The sequence below is a fragment of the Morone saxatilis genome, unplaced genomic scaffold (assembly GCF_004916995.1).
Source record: "Morone saxatilis isolate NCDOM2014 unplaced genomic scaffold, NCSU_SB_2.0 Contig0, whole genome shotgun sequence".
Classification (NCBI taxonomy): domain Eukaryota; kingdom Metazoa; phylum Chordata; class Actinopteri; family Moronidae; genus Morone; species Morone saxatilis.
Genome location: NW_023339650.1, coordinates 11175041 through 11191274, shown reverse-complemented (window position 1 = coordinate 11191274; position 16234 = coordinate 11175041). Strand labels below are relative to the sequence as shown.

At 40.4% G+C, this 16234-nt stretch overlaps 1 protein-coding gene across 1 annotated transcript in view; it reads left to right on the top strand.

The window, feature by feature from the left end:
- The window catches only part of cunh8orf34 (chromosome unknown C8orf34 homolog), a 57319-nt gene that overhangs the window by 18561 nt on the left and 22524 nt on the right, over positions 1 to 16234 (top strand). Inside the window, exon 7 of the mRNA XM_035653640.1 lies at positions 2686 to 2852. Within this exon, the coding sequence (XP_035509533.1) occupies positions 2686 to 2852 (167 nt within the window). The remainder of the gene's footprint in view (positions 1 to 2685; positions 2853 to 16234) is intronic.

Genomic DNA, 16234 nt, shown 5'->3' with positions numbered 1-16234 from the left:
TGAATATAGTAATCGTTGTGTTTTTGTTACCTTACAATAAGCCGTTTTATCTACAAACACCGCAGAGTGGACAAACCAAACACTGGGGAGGTTTGCATTTTTCACATTTCACGGCCTCCGTACTTTCTCTCTTTGCACTTGGGAGGGGACAGAGAAGCAGGGAAGTTGCAACTACACTGCACTAGATGCTGCTAAATCCTACACACTGGACCTTTTTTAAAGATTTCTTCAGTATCAAAGTAATCCAGTGATAGTTGTCTGTTCATCCATGAGTACATTGCAAACAGGAACTGCTAATATCTAAATCTAAAAAAAAGATTTGAGAGAGAATTGAATGTAAAATCCTGTTAACTTGGTGAGCTTTATAAGTTGTAGATAAAAATGACCCCTCTGAGCAAGTGGAAAACTGGCAAAGACCAGCACTGCCCTCTCTTAAAATCCCATCTGAGCCTTAATAGGCCATCCCTTCTGGTGCTCATACACTTTCAGACTGGAGTCCTCACATTTTCTCATGTATCTGACCTTATTTGTCAAACCAGTCCAACTTCCTCCTCTTACTTTGGTAAGTTTACTTGTTTTCATTTTCGATCTTGCCTTGGTCCCTCATTCCAGCCCACCTGTCACTGAGGACCATAAGGAGAGCTGACAGGTGGTAGTGGCTCACTGTATGATTGGCTGAAAACTCTGGAAGGATAAGTGCAAGGGGCACATGGGAAATCAGATGCAGCTGTGGCAGAAGTATATTGAAGGAAATGGCTTATTTTGATGGAGTCTGTTCTGTGGAATGGGACTTCCTCATTCCATGTCTGTCAGTGCCATAAACTGTACTTCTACTCTCTCTTCTATCCTACCTGTTATAACTTCATATTTCTTTTCTTTACACCAGCAGATACTAATCCTGTACATAATAACATGGAAAGGTCATGATAAACGAAGAGCTAGGGAAATACAACTTTGTGGCTTACACCTGCTTTGATTTTGTTGTCATATTTATCGTCTTTGATGACTGGATTGTACCACCCGAGGTTGCTCCCTGTGGGGAAAACATTGCTGACACCGGTGAAGCTGTCAGCAGGCACAGTAAGCCTGAGATTTTCCCAGGAGATGTGAGCCCATAATATGGTGCAACTTCTTCACCTTTCTGAGCTTTCCTACTTTTAATGTAAGACTTGTCTTAGCTAATCTTCTGTTGCAACCTTTTTTCCCAAATAGGTGGTTAGATAAAGAAAAAAACAGTTGCAACATGGCACCAACCACTTTTCCTTGTCCATATTAGCACACAGAAATACCATACAGAGAGTATGAATAATTATCTGTCATCTTATGACCCTTCCCCATTATCTGTAAATAGAAGCCATTAAACTGAGATTAGCATCAAATTAATACTCTTCCGCAACTCTAATCCACGCCCTCAGCCTGTGGGATATGGAAATTAATTTCTCCAATACAGAGGTAACACAGAAGTCTGCCTTCATAATTGTATCTGTAGCTTTAACTATATAGGAAGGAGACATTATTTGGTCATTTTTCAGCTGTTCTCTATGTTCTAGGCTTAGACAGAAGCAACACAATTTCACCTGAGAAATTAATAAAGCTTTGGGGAATAGAAATATGAAGAGAAGCATTTGATTCCTTCCCATCCATCTATAGTTTTTTAATTTAAAACAGCCTGGGAAACAGTCTGAGAACTGTTATACTGATATGTGGTGCTGCAGTAAGCTGTAGATAGGGAGGAATTCGATCGAATAAAACGGGTATTTCCATAGCTGCATTCTTTTGCTTATCTTTATAAATGGCCACAGTATGTTTTTTACATGTAGCATAAACCTTCTTGACTAAATAAAAATGTGAAGGACAAGACAATTATAAAGTAATAGAAAACAACAGTGTTCTTGTTCATTATTAGATTTTAGCAACATTGAGTAAATCAGATTTGTATTAACATTTTATGTTTTTTTACAAACAATGCAGTCTGGCAAGTCTGCTTCTCCCTTTGCTTTACTTCAAGGATTAAAAGATTAAAACAATAACACATTTCCCCTTCTTCCATTACATCTTTATTTAATTGTTTTTTTATTTATTATTGTCTCTCTTGCTGACTAAAAACTACAGGGAATCCTTTCAGCACCTCATATTCATCTACATGTTTATAAAACCTCCTCGGCTCAGGCCCTTCCTTTAAGCTCCACATCCTCTAAATACTACTGATGATGGATTGTGGTTAGTGCTACAACTATTTCTCACCTCAGAACCATTATCCCCTCTTATCCTCTCCCTGCTAACCATTTATAGCAAGGTGTTCTGCACCTGCATGGCACTTGAAATGATTGTATGGTATTTTATCCCTAACAACCATGGAATGGCTGCCAAGTGCAACAAGGAGTGAAACTTCACTTAGATTCAAGCCTGGCAGATTAACGTGAAAGGGTGTAATTACTATAGGAGCACAGTTATTATAAAATATGCTATTTTTGTAAGTATATTTTTCAGTAGCTGACAATGTTACTGTGGATGATGTTAACTTCACATTCAACTGCTAAGTACTTAATAAAAGTTAGGGACCGTGTGTGGAAAACAATCAGTAGCAACTGATGTATGTGAAGTAATCACGGTTAATGTGTCATTAAATAGAGATCCAATCTGCTCCTGTTAAGCCCTGACTCCTTCTCCATTTGCCTCCTCCAGCCTGAAGATGGAAACAAAGAGCAAAGGGCTAAGGGAGCAGCAGCAGCATCACAAGAAGCTCCTGGCAGCCATGTTGTCCCAGGATTCCTTTGATTCGGTCCATAGCCCTGCCCCCTCCATCACAGAGGAAGAGATGGAGGACGAGGACGATGCCATGGAGCTTCTGGGTAATACCACATATTCCGCCTATGCATGAAATGCCATTCATCATAGTACTGAGCCAGGCTGTCAGGCAGGTGTACAACATCTCACTGTGTGTATTAGAAGATGCCCCGTTGGTGTGATAGACACATGTTTTCTTACCATCTTACACACACTGAGAACAGCTTGCGCTGTTTACCTTGTGTGTGTACGATGTTTAGGTGTGCAGTGAGCAAAGTAATCTGACTAACGCCTCGCTAACGTGAAGACTGGAAAACGAATTACAGCCGGTAATCAGTCATTCTCTTTGCAGCGCTCATTAGTGTCATATGTTTTTTTTTTCTGATAAAAGAAGATAGAAGTCCAAATGTATTTCAGTAACTTTGTAAGTGAAACTTCACCACTTATGCTTTAACATGTTTTTAAGAAGAAGGTGATTTGGACTTGATCAAGAAGATCAAGATCAAGAAGTTGAACATTTTTCAGCTGATGTATATGTAGGGAATATATTGAAATCTAGATAAAGAATGGTTTTGTTAGAGCTACCACTGAAGATAAAATTGAGCTTTGATTGTAGAAAAAATATAATTTATCATAATTTCTCTCCTCATTGCATCAACATTAAATATTGGAAGTGAGAGAAGTGTATCATAGAGCCTTGGATAGACATTTCCCCACTGACTTGAAAGCATTAGGCATGTTGAGTTAACTCTGGATTACATTTTCTCAGCTGGAAAAAACTGCTATTAGTGTTGCAATTTCTTTGGCTGCATGCATGTAATCATATGTACCATGTTCAGACATCTTCTCCTTGAGTTGTGGAAAAGCATTTTTTTAAAAGTGGAAAAGCATTTACTGAGAGAGATAGAGAGGTCAATTCTGCATTTGAGGAAAAGTGAACTGTTAGGGCCAGCTTAAAAGAGAGGAAATGGTTGCGTATATGCAGACCTGTAGGCGTGCTCACTGTATGTGGTGGCTGGATATCTGGATGAGCAAAATAGCAGTTAGTTTATGTGCTGTACTAAAGCCCACTTTAGTAGTAGCTGTTAAAGGAAACTATGCTTCCTGTTTACGTAGTCTGGCCAGATGCTTTCAGACAGTTATTTTAAGTATTCACTCTGACAAGTACAAGAATCACAAAGCAGCTCCATTGATTTACTTTGTGTGTGTGTTCACATTCCTTCACGCAGGTCATGCCATCATGTACTGACTTTTAAGATGGGTGAGTAGGTGACAAAGGAGGTGGAGAGAGAATCTAATGTGATGGCTTCATTCAGTGGAGGGTCTAACAGCTCATCATCCTGTCTGTTCAGACACAGCGTGTAATACCTCATGCCAAATTGAATTTGTTGCCTGAAATATTTTGTAAAGCACTCGTTCTCTGTTTCTCTGTCACTTGCTCTCCCCACTTACTTCTCTACTGTGTGGTAAGCTTTACCTGCTGGGATGATCCCTTTTGAGTAAAGTAGCTTATCTCTGCATTGTAACACTGCTGTAAAGAGAGGCCATAGTCACACTTATGCACACAACAAGGTGTACGCCAGCATCTGGAATCCATTGGAATCTGAATTGTTGAAAGCCATAAGCCTAAGTACTTAAAAAAAAACCAGCCCTTCTACAAATACAACTCAATGTAAAGTCAAGTACTTTCTTTACAAATGCCTGACACACAGTACTTCTTTGAAGGATAACAACCTACAACCTAGTCTTTTTATTTCCCCGTGTCTACAACATGGGCCCCAATTATAGTTCTTCAGTGTCTCTCCAGTCTCCTTAGAGCTGCTGCTCAGTGGTGACACACAATCTACGTATGTCTTTGCTCTCTGCTCTACTGTCACAGCACTGAGGCACTTGTGCTTGTTAGCAGTATCTTTTCATCGGGGTCATCCTGAGGGTCACATTTCTTTCTTGATGTGTGGCTGAGTGGCTTACAGGTGACACAGACTGGAGCTGCAACAAATGATTGTTGAAGCTACACATGGTTTTTAATTAACTGCTTGTTAAGCATATAAAATATCAAAATGCTAAAGTTACCAATGCCAAAAATTATTATCTATTGTGTCTGCAAATTTAAAAATCTTTATATTAATTGACTAATCAGTTAATTAAGCACCAATACAGACCATCAGATCAACTCAGATTGGATTAGTCTTAATTGTGTTCAACTGCTAAAAAAGCTACTATTCCATAATAATGGGAAGAAATCTTGTAAAGACAAACACTATGTATACACCAGGCTTGTCTTTCCTTTTATATCAGCCTAGCACTGTTGTGACCCAGGAAAGCAGTATATAATAGTGAAAGATGCATCCATAAAACAGGATGTTGATGGTCTGTGATAGCCCTCCTTAATCATAACTCTGACTCCCAGGCATATTCCCACAGTGGCTTTTACACTATGGTCTAGTGCAGTAATTCAAAGGAAATAATGCAGCGAGGTCATTTCTGATCCTCTCTCAAGGCCTGGTCATGGTGTTCTCTGCAGGGACTACTGCTACTGTGTTGACTGTCACCCTGAGTGGCCTGCCTCGATACTGAGTTGATTAAAGTGATGCTAACATGCGGCTTGTGGTAGCCTGGTGGACTTGAGAGAAATGAATGACCCTCAGGAGGATTTCTGGGCCTCATTTAGAAGGAGAGTCTTGGCACAAATTTTGTGGCTATGATCAAATGCATGCCAAAGATGACTGATGACACTTGGCAGTGATGGTGATCTTGTGATAGTATATTGATCTCTGAAGGAGATATTTATCTTTTTTTCTTGCTGCTGGCCACATGAAGGTTAAAACATATGGCCAGCATCTCTCCTGGAACTGGTAGGGATTCAATGACTTGCTCAAGGACTCTACACCTGGCAGGGTGCTTGCTGTTTAATATGTTAAGTTGTAAATTGGTGGATTAAAGTGTTCACTCAAATTAAATGATATAGCAAAAGCATGTACTGTAGCTGCTTTGTGCAGTTGTCTTAGGTTTTAATGTCATAAGCATTAACAATGTTAACAAAATATTTGTTTTGTATTCTTTGTGGTCTGGTTTACCAAAGAAATAAATTGTTAATTGATAACATGCCCAAAAGGATATATAGTTCATTCTCACATGGGCTTTATTGCCTCTTATGGCCTCTTACATGCAGCAAAACATTAACTACAGTACCAGAAACTGTTGTTGGCATGTTCTCTAGTTGCTGCCATATGCCTAGGGTGACATCTAGTGGCTAAAATGTGGTATTACAGCTGATGTCAGCTGTCAGTTTTTAAGCGTTCAGCCAGGTCAAATAGTATTACCAGTGTCAGATGAGTACTGAGATGAATTTAGGAAAGCTGACAGGAAAGTATGCATAGACGATTAATACTTTACAGACATCACAAAGCAATCTGGCAAGTATGATTAGAAAGACCATTAAAATAAAGCTTTTGGATGCAGATGTGAAGCATTTAGCACAAGTTGCACACATGACTTTTAAAAAGTTTTGCTACTTCAACCCAAAGACACTTCTATTCTCTTTCATACGCCTACACAGATCTCAGCTTCTCAAACATCCGTATTGGTATTGGTCTTTTGCCTAACAATTTTGATCATTGACACTTGTCCCGAAGGAACATATGTTAACTCCAGATTCACATCAGTAGTTTCTCTGTGTAGTTGCTGTGTTTATCAGTGGAGCAGAGACTTGTTCATCACATTGGCTAATTGGCTATGTGCCTCCTTGTTGTGCTGATTGCTGATGTACAGACAAATCCACACTACCCAAATGAGAGCAATTACATTAGTGAGAAATGAACAGGTCCCATGGTAGGAATGTGATCAGTCATTTTTACCGGTCCAAACCTCTGGATGAGTAAAGGAGGGTTCAGAGCCACAGTGAACACAAAACATATAATATCGAAAATATCCACTGGGAGGCAGGAAAGGAGCACAAGTTTGCCCTACTGTGTAACAACTTCTGTGTCTGTGAGAGAATAGGATGCGTAATAAAAGCAGGCTTAGAAGATACAAAGAAAGTTAGCAGATAATCTCCATTTCCTTATTGAGCAGAAGGTTTTTCCAAACTGGGTGTCTTTTTGCCAACACCTGCATAAGGGGCTTATGAAAAAATAATAAGATCCTCTTGGAATAATTTACAGTGCTGCTAGCCAAGGTAGTCCAGATTGAATACAATCATAAAAACCAGAGACATGGCTTAAGGTTGATTTGTCCACATTGTTCCAAAAAGAGAAACTAAAATCAGCTTAGAGGCTAAGTCTTATTGATTCTGTAGTTGCTCTCTCAGGGATGGCACTGTGTTTTCCCAGTTGTTTTCATTAGTTCTGCACTTAATATTTACCACAGTCAAAACCATATTGAAAATGAATATGACTCACATGTTCTTGTAAAGCCATGGAAAATGTCAAGATTCTAGCTTTCGCTGGGCGGTGAGACCACAACTTTATACTGATCTGAAATAAGAAACAAGCTGAGTTCAGTGTGTGGGGAGAAACACCCTGTTTCTGGCCTTGCAGTGTTATTTTATGGTAAGTTAATGAGACGAGTTAGCCAGTTCCCCACTGTAAAGTTACTGTTCTCGTCATCCTTGGTGGAAGTATTCCATTTCAGAGACATACCCTTTGAATTCTCCAAATCTACTGTTGTTTAGAGAATAAGTGTTCTTTACATGCCTGTAGGTATTCAAAAAGCATATTATCATATCAGGTTTATGAGGCAAATGTAGAGGAATGTGCCCTTTTTTTTTTTTTTTTACAAATCTCAGACTTTTTTAAAGTGTGATGGAAAGTTGAAGCTTTAAACCAAACCAAACACTTTAACCCCTTGAACCTTTAATCCAAGGGGTTAAAGAGTTTTGTTTGGTGGACACTTTAGAGATTTCTTTCAACTTAGAGATCCTGTTGGAGTGTTGTAACATCCCATTTTACATGCACACACACACTTTCACTGCAGTAACAGAGCTTCTCTCAGTCTGACACATCCATACTTAAGACCCCCCCTGCATCCACAGACCCATTTAGTATGTTGACCCACTCTGGCAAGATTCCTGAAACAGGAGAGGAGGATGTGAGAGTAGCTTTACCCAGTCTCGCTGATTCACAGTGACAGTGAGGATTTGACGGGGACAGGATGAGGGCATGATAAAGCTCTGTCTGATCTTTGATACACAGAATAAAGCAGTGTCTGGTGGATGAGTTACAGTGCCTGTGTGTGGCTCCTTTGTTTGAGGAAGTTTACCTTCCTCAATCAAGCAGAGCATATGGTGCGATACAATAGCACTTTTTTTTAGGTAGGTGAAGAGAAAGTGAGCCATTTTTTTCATTATCTTTACTGTCTTTGCAGCCACTCATTTAAATGAAAGACGTTCTGTTAATTCATCTACAGACCCCTTGCCTCTGAGGGTGCTTAAGGTCTTAGCCTTTCAACTCACGGAGGCCTGAAGATTTACTTAGTCCCAGTAATTGACTTTCTGTGGTGAAAGAGCAAAGCTGTTATTATTAGCTCTATGGCAGACCGGAATGACAAATATTTGTTGTTAATATTAAGCATACCCCCCTTAAAATTCTTGCCATGCATTTGGCATTTCTTGTGAAAAATTATGTGTTGAAAACCTGTGGTGGAAAACAATATTATCAACAATATTTTATTGAAATAAAGCCAGAAATACAGTACCTCATTGTGAAAAATATTCTATTACATTACTGCATTAAATAATACTTAATGTATTCAAAGTAAAATAACATGCATTTATTACAATACAAATGTGTGAGCCTCTTTTAACCATGGTAATGGCTCCAGGGCTGACAGTGTCAGTTCACCATTATTGTCAAGACTGTATACATCAAATGGATTGCCATGAAATTTGGTACAGACATTCATGATCCCCAGAGCATGAAGGCTAATAACCTATCCTTATAGTGCCACCAGGAGGTCAAAGTCTCAATTCTCTGAAATATCTCAGCATTTACTAATACTTCAGTTTGTCCAATGCTTTTGTTTATGATCAAATTCCTGCTAAAATAGTGTAATTTGCACCAGCCTCAGCAGTACTAGCTATGCTATTAAGTAACTACTATTTTAAATTATTGAAATAATATATATTTTGGGGGGCTTGCTAATTAGTAATTGTTAGCATGCTAACAGGCTAAAGTAAGATGGTGAACATGGTAAACGATTGACCTGTCTAACATCAGCATATTAGCAGTGTCATTGCTAGCCTGACGTTAGCATTTAACTGAAACATTGCTGTGCCTAAGTCAGTGGTTCTCAAACTTTTTCTGGCATGCCCCCCCCCTTCAGAAGCCAAAAAAAGTTCACGGCCCACAATTTTTAGCGATCATTAACAATGATTAACAACCAAAACTATTAAAAAAGGATCCAAGTTGAATTATAGTGACATGAAGGTCAGCACAAGTGCATCCGCAAACTCTAGGTTTTCCCTACACAAATCATATTCATTCAGCTTTGTTCCACAAACACGCTCCCAGAGCAGTGGCTCTATGCCCCACCAGTGGGGCCCGTTCCACAGTTTGAGAACTAGCCCAAACACAGCCTCGCAGAGCTGCTAGCACCACTGTTGACTCTGTTATTATGTTGTAGCTGGCAAAAGTGCAGCTAAATCTGTTTTCCATACTTTTGGGTAAACAACCCATCATATTTTATTAGCTCATTATATATCCGTATGCAAAATATGAATCTGACCAGTAACTAGTAAGGCTGTGAAGTAGATGTGATAAATGTAGAGGGAGGTATAAAGCAGTATAATATGGAAATGCTCAAGTACCATATTTCAGTAAATGCTTTTAGCTTTTTTCCACTGCTGTTAAGAACTTGATGTGGTAATGTGTGTACTCCTGCATGTGAAGGCCTGATTGCAGTGCTAACATAGCTAAGAGCTCTCCATTTGTCCCCTGCCATAGGCCAACATTCAGATTGCCAGAGTTAGCAGACAAGGCACGCACTTCCTGACGCCAGCAGCAATGCCCCTCACACACATACATGCTCCCATCAACCCCTATTGCCCCCTTCGCCCTTGCCCAAACAACCAAAGAAACAACAGTTGCCCTGGAAACAACATAAACCAACAACAACACAGCAGTATCGTGATGGTGCACTGAGAGAAATGGAGGAGGTAGATGAGGACATCTATGTCAGTGGTGTAAATCGCTTCAGCACTAAATCTTTCACTTGAAATGCAAGCTTGTAGGGGCTGGGTTCACCTCTGAAGGTTTCGCCGGCCTGATGGTGAAAAGAATGTCCCCAGTAAAAGTCTAACTGTGCCCAATTTGACGCCTGTAAAAGTCTCCGTGGTGCAGATGGATTCGCTAATCGAGAGGCAAATTGCTGCGGTATTACGGTGGTATTACTGGAAACAATTATCAATAGGCAAGTAGACTGCTGTGATCATACCATAAATCTAGCAGCAGTCATTACGCAGAGCATGGCCTAATACCAGCCAGTGTACATATCTCTGGTGTGCGTAAGCGACTTAGATGAACTGAGCAGATTATCTGAATGGAAGGGAGCTGAATGGACACAATGATGCCATATTGTGACTACTGTAGCCAGACAGAAGCAAAAGATGGCAGATAGACACACAAACATGATAAGGGACTTGTGTGAATAGAAGCATTGTGTTATTATAGTTTAATCAGGGTAAAGACCCCCCTGCCCCCAACACTGCAGCTTTATCTAAAAGAGTATAATAACGAAAATAAAGTTACATCACTGTTCTTTGGCTCCTGTCTGCTGCAAGATTAGGTTTTATGAGACAAATAGACAAGTGAGTTATAGACTTGATGGCATGGCACAGTAATTGGTGTGTAATCAGTAGTTGGTGTGTGTGTGAGTGAATGCAAATGTGTAGCTGTACCTCTGTCTGTATGAGGTGATGTATGTGCTGCTGTATCTATGTGTTTATAACAAACACACAGGGAAACGGTGATCTCCAAAGGAGATGTAGACATTAATCAACACATTATCCCATCAGTCATGCTAACTTATGTTTGTGTTATTAAAACTACTCTTCTATCACCAACATCTCTCCAGACACACAAGTACAGGCACAGTGTTTGATGGATGACTTAATTCATTTATAAAAGGTAAAAATCATTTTTTTGAACTGTAGATGGCAGCCTTGATCCTGGCAAACAGCTGTTTTGATATATTTATTGCATATTGCATTTCAAAAAATACCTTCTTAAAGCTCAAAGTACATGTGTAGCAACAATTCAAAGTTAATATTTCCAACATACAAGAACGCTAAAGTAACCTTTCCAACAATGACTGGGATTGTAATGCATCAATACATCAAGCTCTGCTGTGTCTACATTGATGTCCTAATCTCTGCAATATTTGCGGTTAGAAAGCGAGTTGAAAGGAGGTTTGCACAAAGGTCTGTGATAAGACTTTCCACAGGCCTCAGAGCTGTGATGTTACCCTGCTCATGTGTGTCCCCATCTGATTCTGATCAAGGTTTTTTACTGCTGCACTCAGAGTTGTGGGGTGCTTGGAGCCTAACAGGCATATTTTTAGGCCAGGAGGGGGAGGAGGGTGCAATCGAAAGCCGAGACATAATTATGAAATGTAAGTTGGAATATTGTTTTTATTACAAAGCCAAACAAATGCGTCTCTGCCGCAGCTCACATCAAAGATGTCTGTGTGACGACTAACCGCCGAGTCGAGGCTTTGTGCTTGAGGCTTTAATGAAAAGCAAATGCTGATTGTATGTGTGAGGGCAACTAAAGTGTGAGGTCTGCAAGTGTCAGTGTATGTGTTGGTGTGTGCCTTTTTATCTATATCTAATGTGTTGCTCACACATGTGGGCTCTTGACTGTACACGGTGAGGAGCAAGGCATCTATCACTTACAGACTATTAATTAGAGCCCAGTGTTATATGGTGGAGACGTCGTCACTGCTCATGAAAGAATGGAAAATTCAATTATTTTCATTTAGAGACATGAGACACAGCAACCCACAGCAGTTGATGAAATGCCTTGGATTTGGTGCGGAAAATGATGAAGTGTGTGCGTGCTATCTCCCCACTTCACGTGTGGGGTAGTGCGTTAGGTGATTCTACCCCATACATCTGTCAACGCATCATCTGAGAAGGTGTATATTAAGTTATTGTGAAGCGTCTGCGCTAATTATGACTTCAGCTCTGTTTTTAGTCACATAAAGGGCAGCAAAGAGCCAGCCAGTCCGTCGCTATCTAAACAACATTAAATTACATGGAAACTTGAAGAAAGGAGCACACAAACACTTTATCTGTGCACTCTATTCCGCTCCTTTCTGGCTTTACTGTGAGTGAGTGATTGCGGCACGGAATTTCTCATCGCTCAGGCCTTTTGTTGGGATTGCATCGCTCGAATAGTTTCCATTGCTCCCCCCTCTCCAACTACCCTCAGTTCAGGCCCATTTTATTTATCTGCCATGTCTCATCGTTAGACAGGGGGAGCACGCATGGCTGCCCTGGTGCCCAGAAAGTGGAAATGTGACGGGCTGACAAACGGGCGAGTGTGGACAGACGTTTGTTGTGTCTAGACAGAGGCCTGGGAGGCTGTCATGGGCTCAGGGTAAACTGGTCTCACGGGAGACGCGCTGTAAACTTATCATGGTGGTATTGTGTGGGAGGCATTCTGGGCTCTATTGTGAACCGGGAGAGTATGCACTCAGTCATATGTGTTTGACTAAGTAGACACGGAGAAGACAAGAACACTTCGACACAGTAAATCTTATGTGAGCATGGATTTGGGAATTCGCACATGAAAAGACAACTAGGCGTCTAGGTTAAAAGTTTTTTTTTAGAAGTCTACATTATATAATATGCAATACTTGATTCAACATTATTTCAATGGCACCATTTAGAGCATAGCTAGGATCTGATATGCATTCAAATATAGTCTGGTAAATGATGCACTCTCATCTGAAATAATTCAGTTTCTCTCTGTTTGAAACCACAAAAATCACATTTGCTGCGGTCATATGCAGTCATCGGTCTACAATGTGAGCATATGCGTCAGAATACTTGCGTGCATGTAAAAGCGGTCATTTACAAGGCTAACACCCAAACCTCAACCTGTGAGACGCATATTCATCACTTTAGCACTCGATAGTACACAGGCCCTCCTCAGAGACAGTGTGGTGTCGACACAGAAATCTGTCACCTCTCCGCCCCCAGTAGAAAGTTCAGAGTTTGATTCAGCCTCATGGACGGATGAGATGGCTGAGATTCAGACTACACTGCTGTTGCACAGATGAAGGACTGCACCCACTCTTAAAGCCTGCAATTGGACAGAAGAGAGGATTTAAACCAACTTTATCCAACTTTGCTTGGATAAACCAACATTTATCCAATGAAGCGAGAGATTATCTGTACAAGAAAAAGGTACACAGGAATAGTAGTTGTGGCCTAAGTGCACTTTTATAGTAGTTGTAACTTTTTCTATTAACTCCTCTAAATCCAAGAACAAGCATACAAAAAACAATTAGACTGTTTACTCTCTCCTTTCCACATGCGTCTGTGACTGTTGATATTATTGGAAATGTTGTCCTCTCCTCCCTAATCTGGCCTAGAGGATGAACAGTAGGAAATGTGGAACAAATTGACTGAGAGTCACAACATTTTGTGCTATTGCAGTGTTTAATCTCCAGCTATATTTCATTCAGGCACAGTTAATCTTTTTTCTGCATTGGATGCCCTATAGATTAAAGCCTTTGTTTACCTCAGCGACCTTTAAAATTAGCTTTCCCTTCCTTCAGACACTGAGGTCTTTCTCTCCATTATTCTGTCATTTTATCTTGACAGAAGGAAACAAGTCCAAAAGACAAAGCTGGAGGCGAGGTGACAAGCAGCTGTGTACACGGAGGTCATGTTCTCTTTCAGGGTCAGAGCCTCTTGCTGTTATTACGGTATTTCATGAAAGCTGCAGCCTTGCAAGTTAATGTTTCCAAGTGTCAAGTAATGATTTGTATCACAGGCTATGACCCAAAGAAAATCTGGCATGCCACATTAGTCAATCGCCAAAAGAAGGGAAAATGATTAGAAGGGGAAGAAGTGGGAATGGACGAAGAGAAAAGAGGAAAAGGTGAAGGCCCAAACTCGAGCAGTTCCCACGACCAGCAAATTGCCCAAATCGCTGGTGGCTCTCTCTGTCCCCACCCCCTCCAATGCATACCGTGATGAATGGGACATTTAATATTGCCCCGCTTAAGGGTATTACTGGAATGTATCTGTCCTCCTCAAAACACTAAAACAACACTCGTTCTCAGCCTGGATACGATGTGAGTGGAAACTTCCAGTCTTTAGTAAATCTTCTTCGTCTTATTGATTTAGATCTTTTGCAAATAGTTTTTGTTGTTAAAGACAAAGTAGAAATATAGTCAGAATTAGTAGTATAACAGTAAGAGTATCTTGAAAGCATTTGTTAGTGTGTTGGCATTAAGACTTACTATACTTCATTGAAAGTGGTCACTGGTCAGCAGCATATACTATGAAATTAATAAGTTAGTATTGTCATTATTTTATTTACTTACTTGTAAGAGGTGTACATGAACAGTGGCTTAGTGATTAGCACTGTCACCTACAGCAAGAAGATCCTGGGTTTGATTCCCGGCTAGGGAAGGGTCCTTCTGTGTGAAGTTTGCATCCATGCCATGTCACAGCAGTCCATCCAATAGTTGTTGAGATATTTCACTTAAAAACACCAATCTTAGTCTTATGGTGGCTAGGAATAGACAAGTCAGTAGGATTCATCCTCTGGGAACATTAATGACTGTACAAAACTGACATATATTTTCAAGATATGTCAATCTGGACAAAAGTGGTGGACAGTCCGCAGAGACAAACAGCTATCATGGCCAAAAAACACACACAAAAAAATAGTTTTAAAACATGAAAGAAAATCCAGACTGCATGTTCATCAATTCTTATTATTTTTGCGTGTGCATTGTGATTTGTGAAAACACAAAACTAAGAATCAATTAACACAATACTCTTCTTAGATAATCAGGTTGGCATAGAGTCATAAATTAGTGGATTAGACTCAAGCACTGACTTGTGAGAATAATTTCTTGACACCCAAAGGAGACCGGTGAGATTTTATGGCTGTGCGCCACGCTGATGGATGGAGGGAGAGAATTCTCATGAGCAAATGTCATCTAATCTAATCCAGGTGATTAATCATGCATTCTCCTCTTTCAAGGTGTGAGGCAAATTCCCCCCCCCCCCAAACCAGGGACCAGGTAATGTGATCTCTCAGCAAAAAGTATCAATGTTGGTTTCAAATGTCTTGACACACACATACCCGGACGGAGGCGGGCACGTACTGTACCACACTGTAGGCTACTGTACGTATAAGGACTGAAGCAATGGCAGCGAAATGCGAGGATACACTGTATGTCCTGAGAGCAACCTCCGTTGTTGGAAAAGCTCCAAAATTCTTCTGGTCTGATGGGAAGAATGGGACAAATATTGTTATGGTGACCGGTCAAAATGTTCTCTGTGATTCAGCATGTGTTTAAAAAGCTTGACCAGCACACTTAACCAAGTAAGAGTCCAGACACCCACTCGCTATTCATTCTCATCAGATGGAAAGTACTGCAATATGTTTTATCTCTTGAGGATGCATTCGAAACCAAAATGGTCTGGCTGATTCAAACTCTCCCCTTTGATCCTCAGTTATATTTAACGAACCATTACAATTCTCCGCTTTGCTAGAAAAAACATTGACTTCATATTATTGTACTTCACCGCTGTTCTTTCATAAATCTTGTTATTGGCGTGATTTATGCTTTCTTTCCCTATCATGCTAGCTCAGTGTCTATTAAAGAAACGTGTGTCGCGTTCTGATGCTGAACATTTAGTACTCTGATATGATAGCTGACGATCCTGTTTAGTCTAGCATCAAATTCAAACTTCACACTTTCAGTTCTTCCATGTAGAGATCATTTCATCGCCTAGGGAACAACTGTATTTTTGCGATAATTCGGATGTCTTAGAAAAGAGAGGGAAGGCAGACAAAAAAAGTTTTCTTATGTACCTAGATAAGATAAGATAAGATAAAAGTAAAAGGGACCCCTGCACCTGTTTCTGCATCTGTCTGTGTTTGTGTGGGAGTAAGCGCATATTCACATTGTGGCTGCAGAGAAAAACGGAGAGAGTAAGAGGTTAAGATGAACAATACTGGCGTGTCTGATACATATGGACTGTTTTAGAGAGTCAGAGGGAAGAGGGTCTATGTGTGTGTGCTCTCGAGGACACAGGGAGAGATCAGACGAAACCCAACTTTCCAGCTCTCCATCTCCCTCTTACCGCTGATTTCTCCTGGCCCACTTCATTGTTCTTTGTCCCCTTCCTCCTCAGCTTGTGAACGTACCCTTCCTGTTTCTGTGCTGCCATGATGCGGCGCTGTCATCGGCTCTTCAC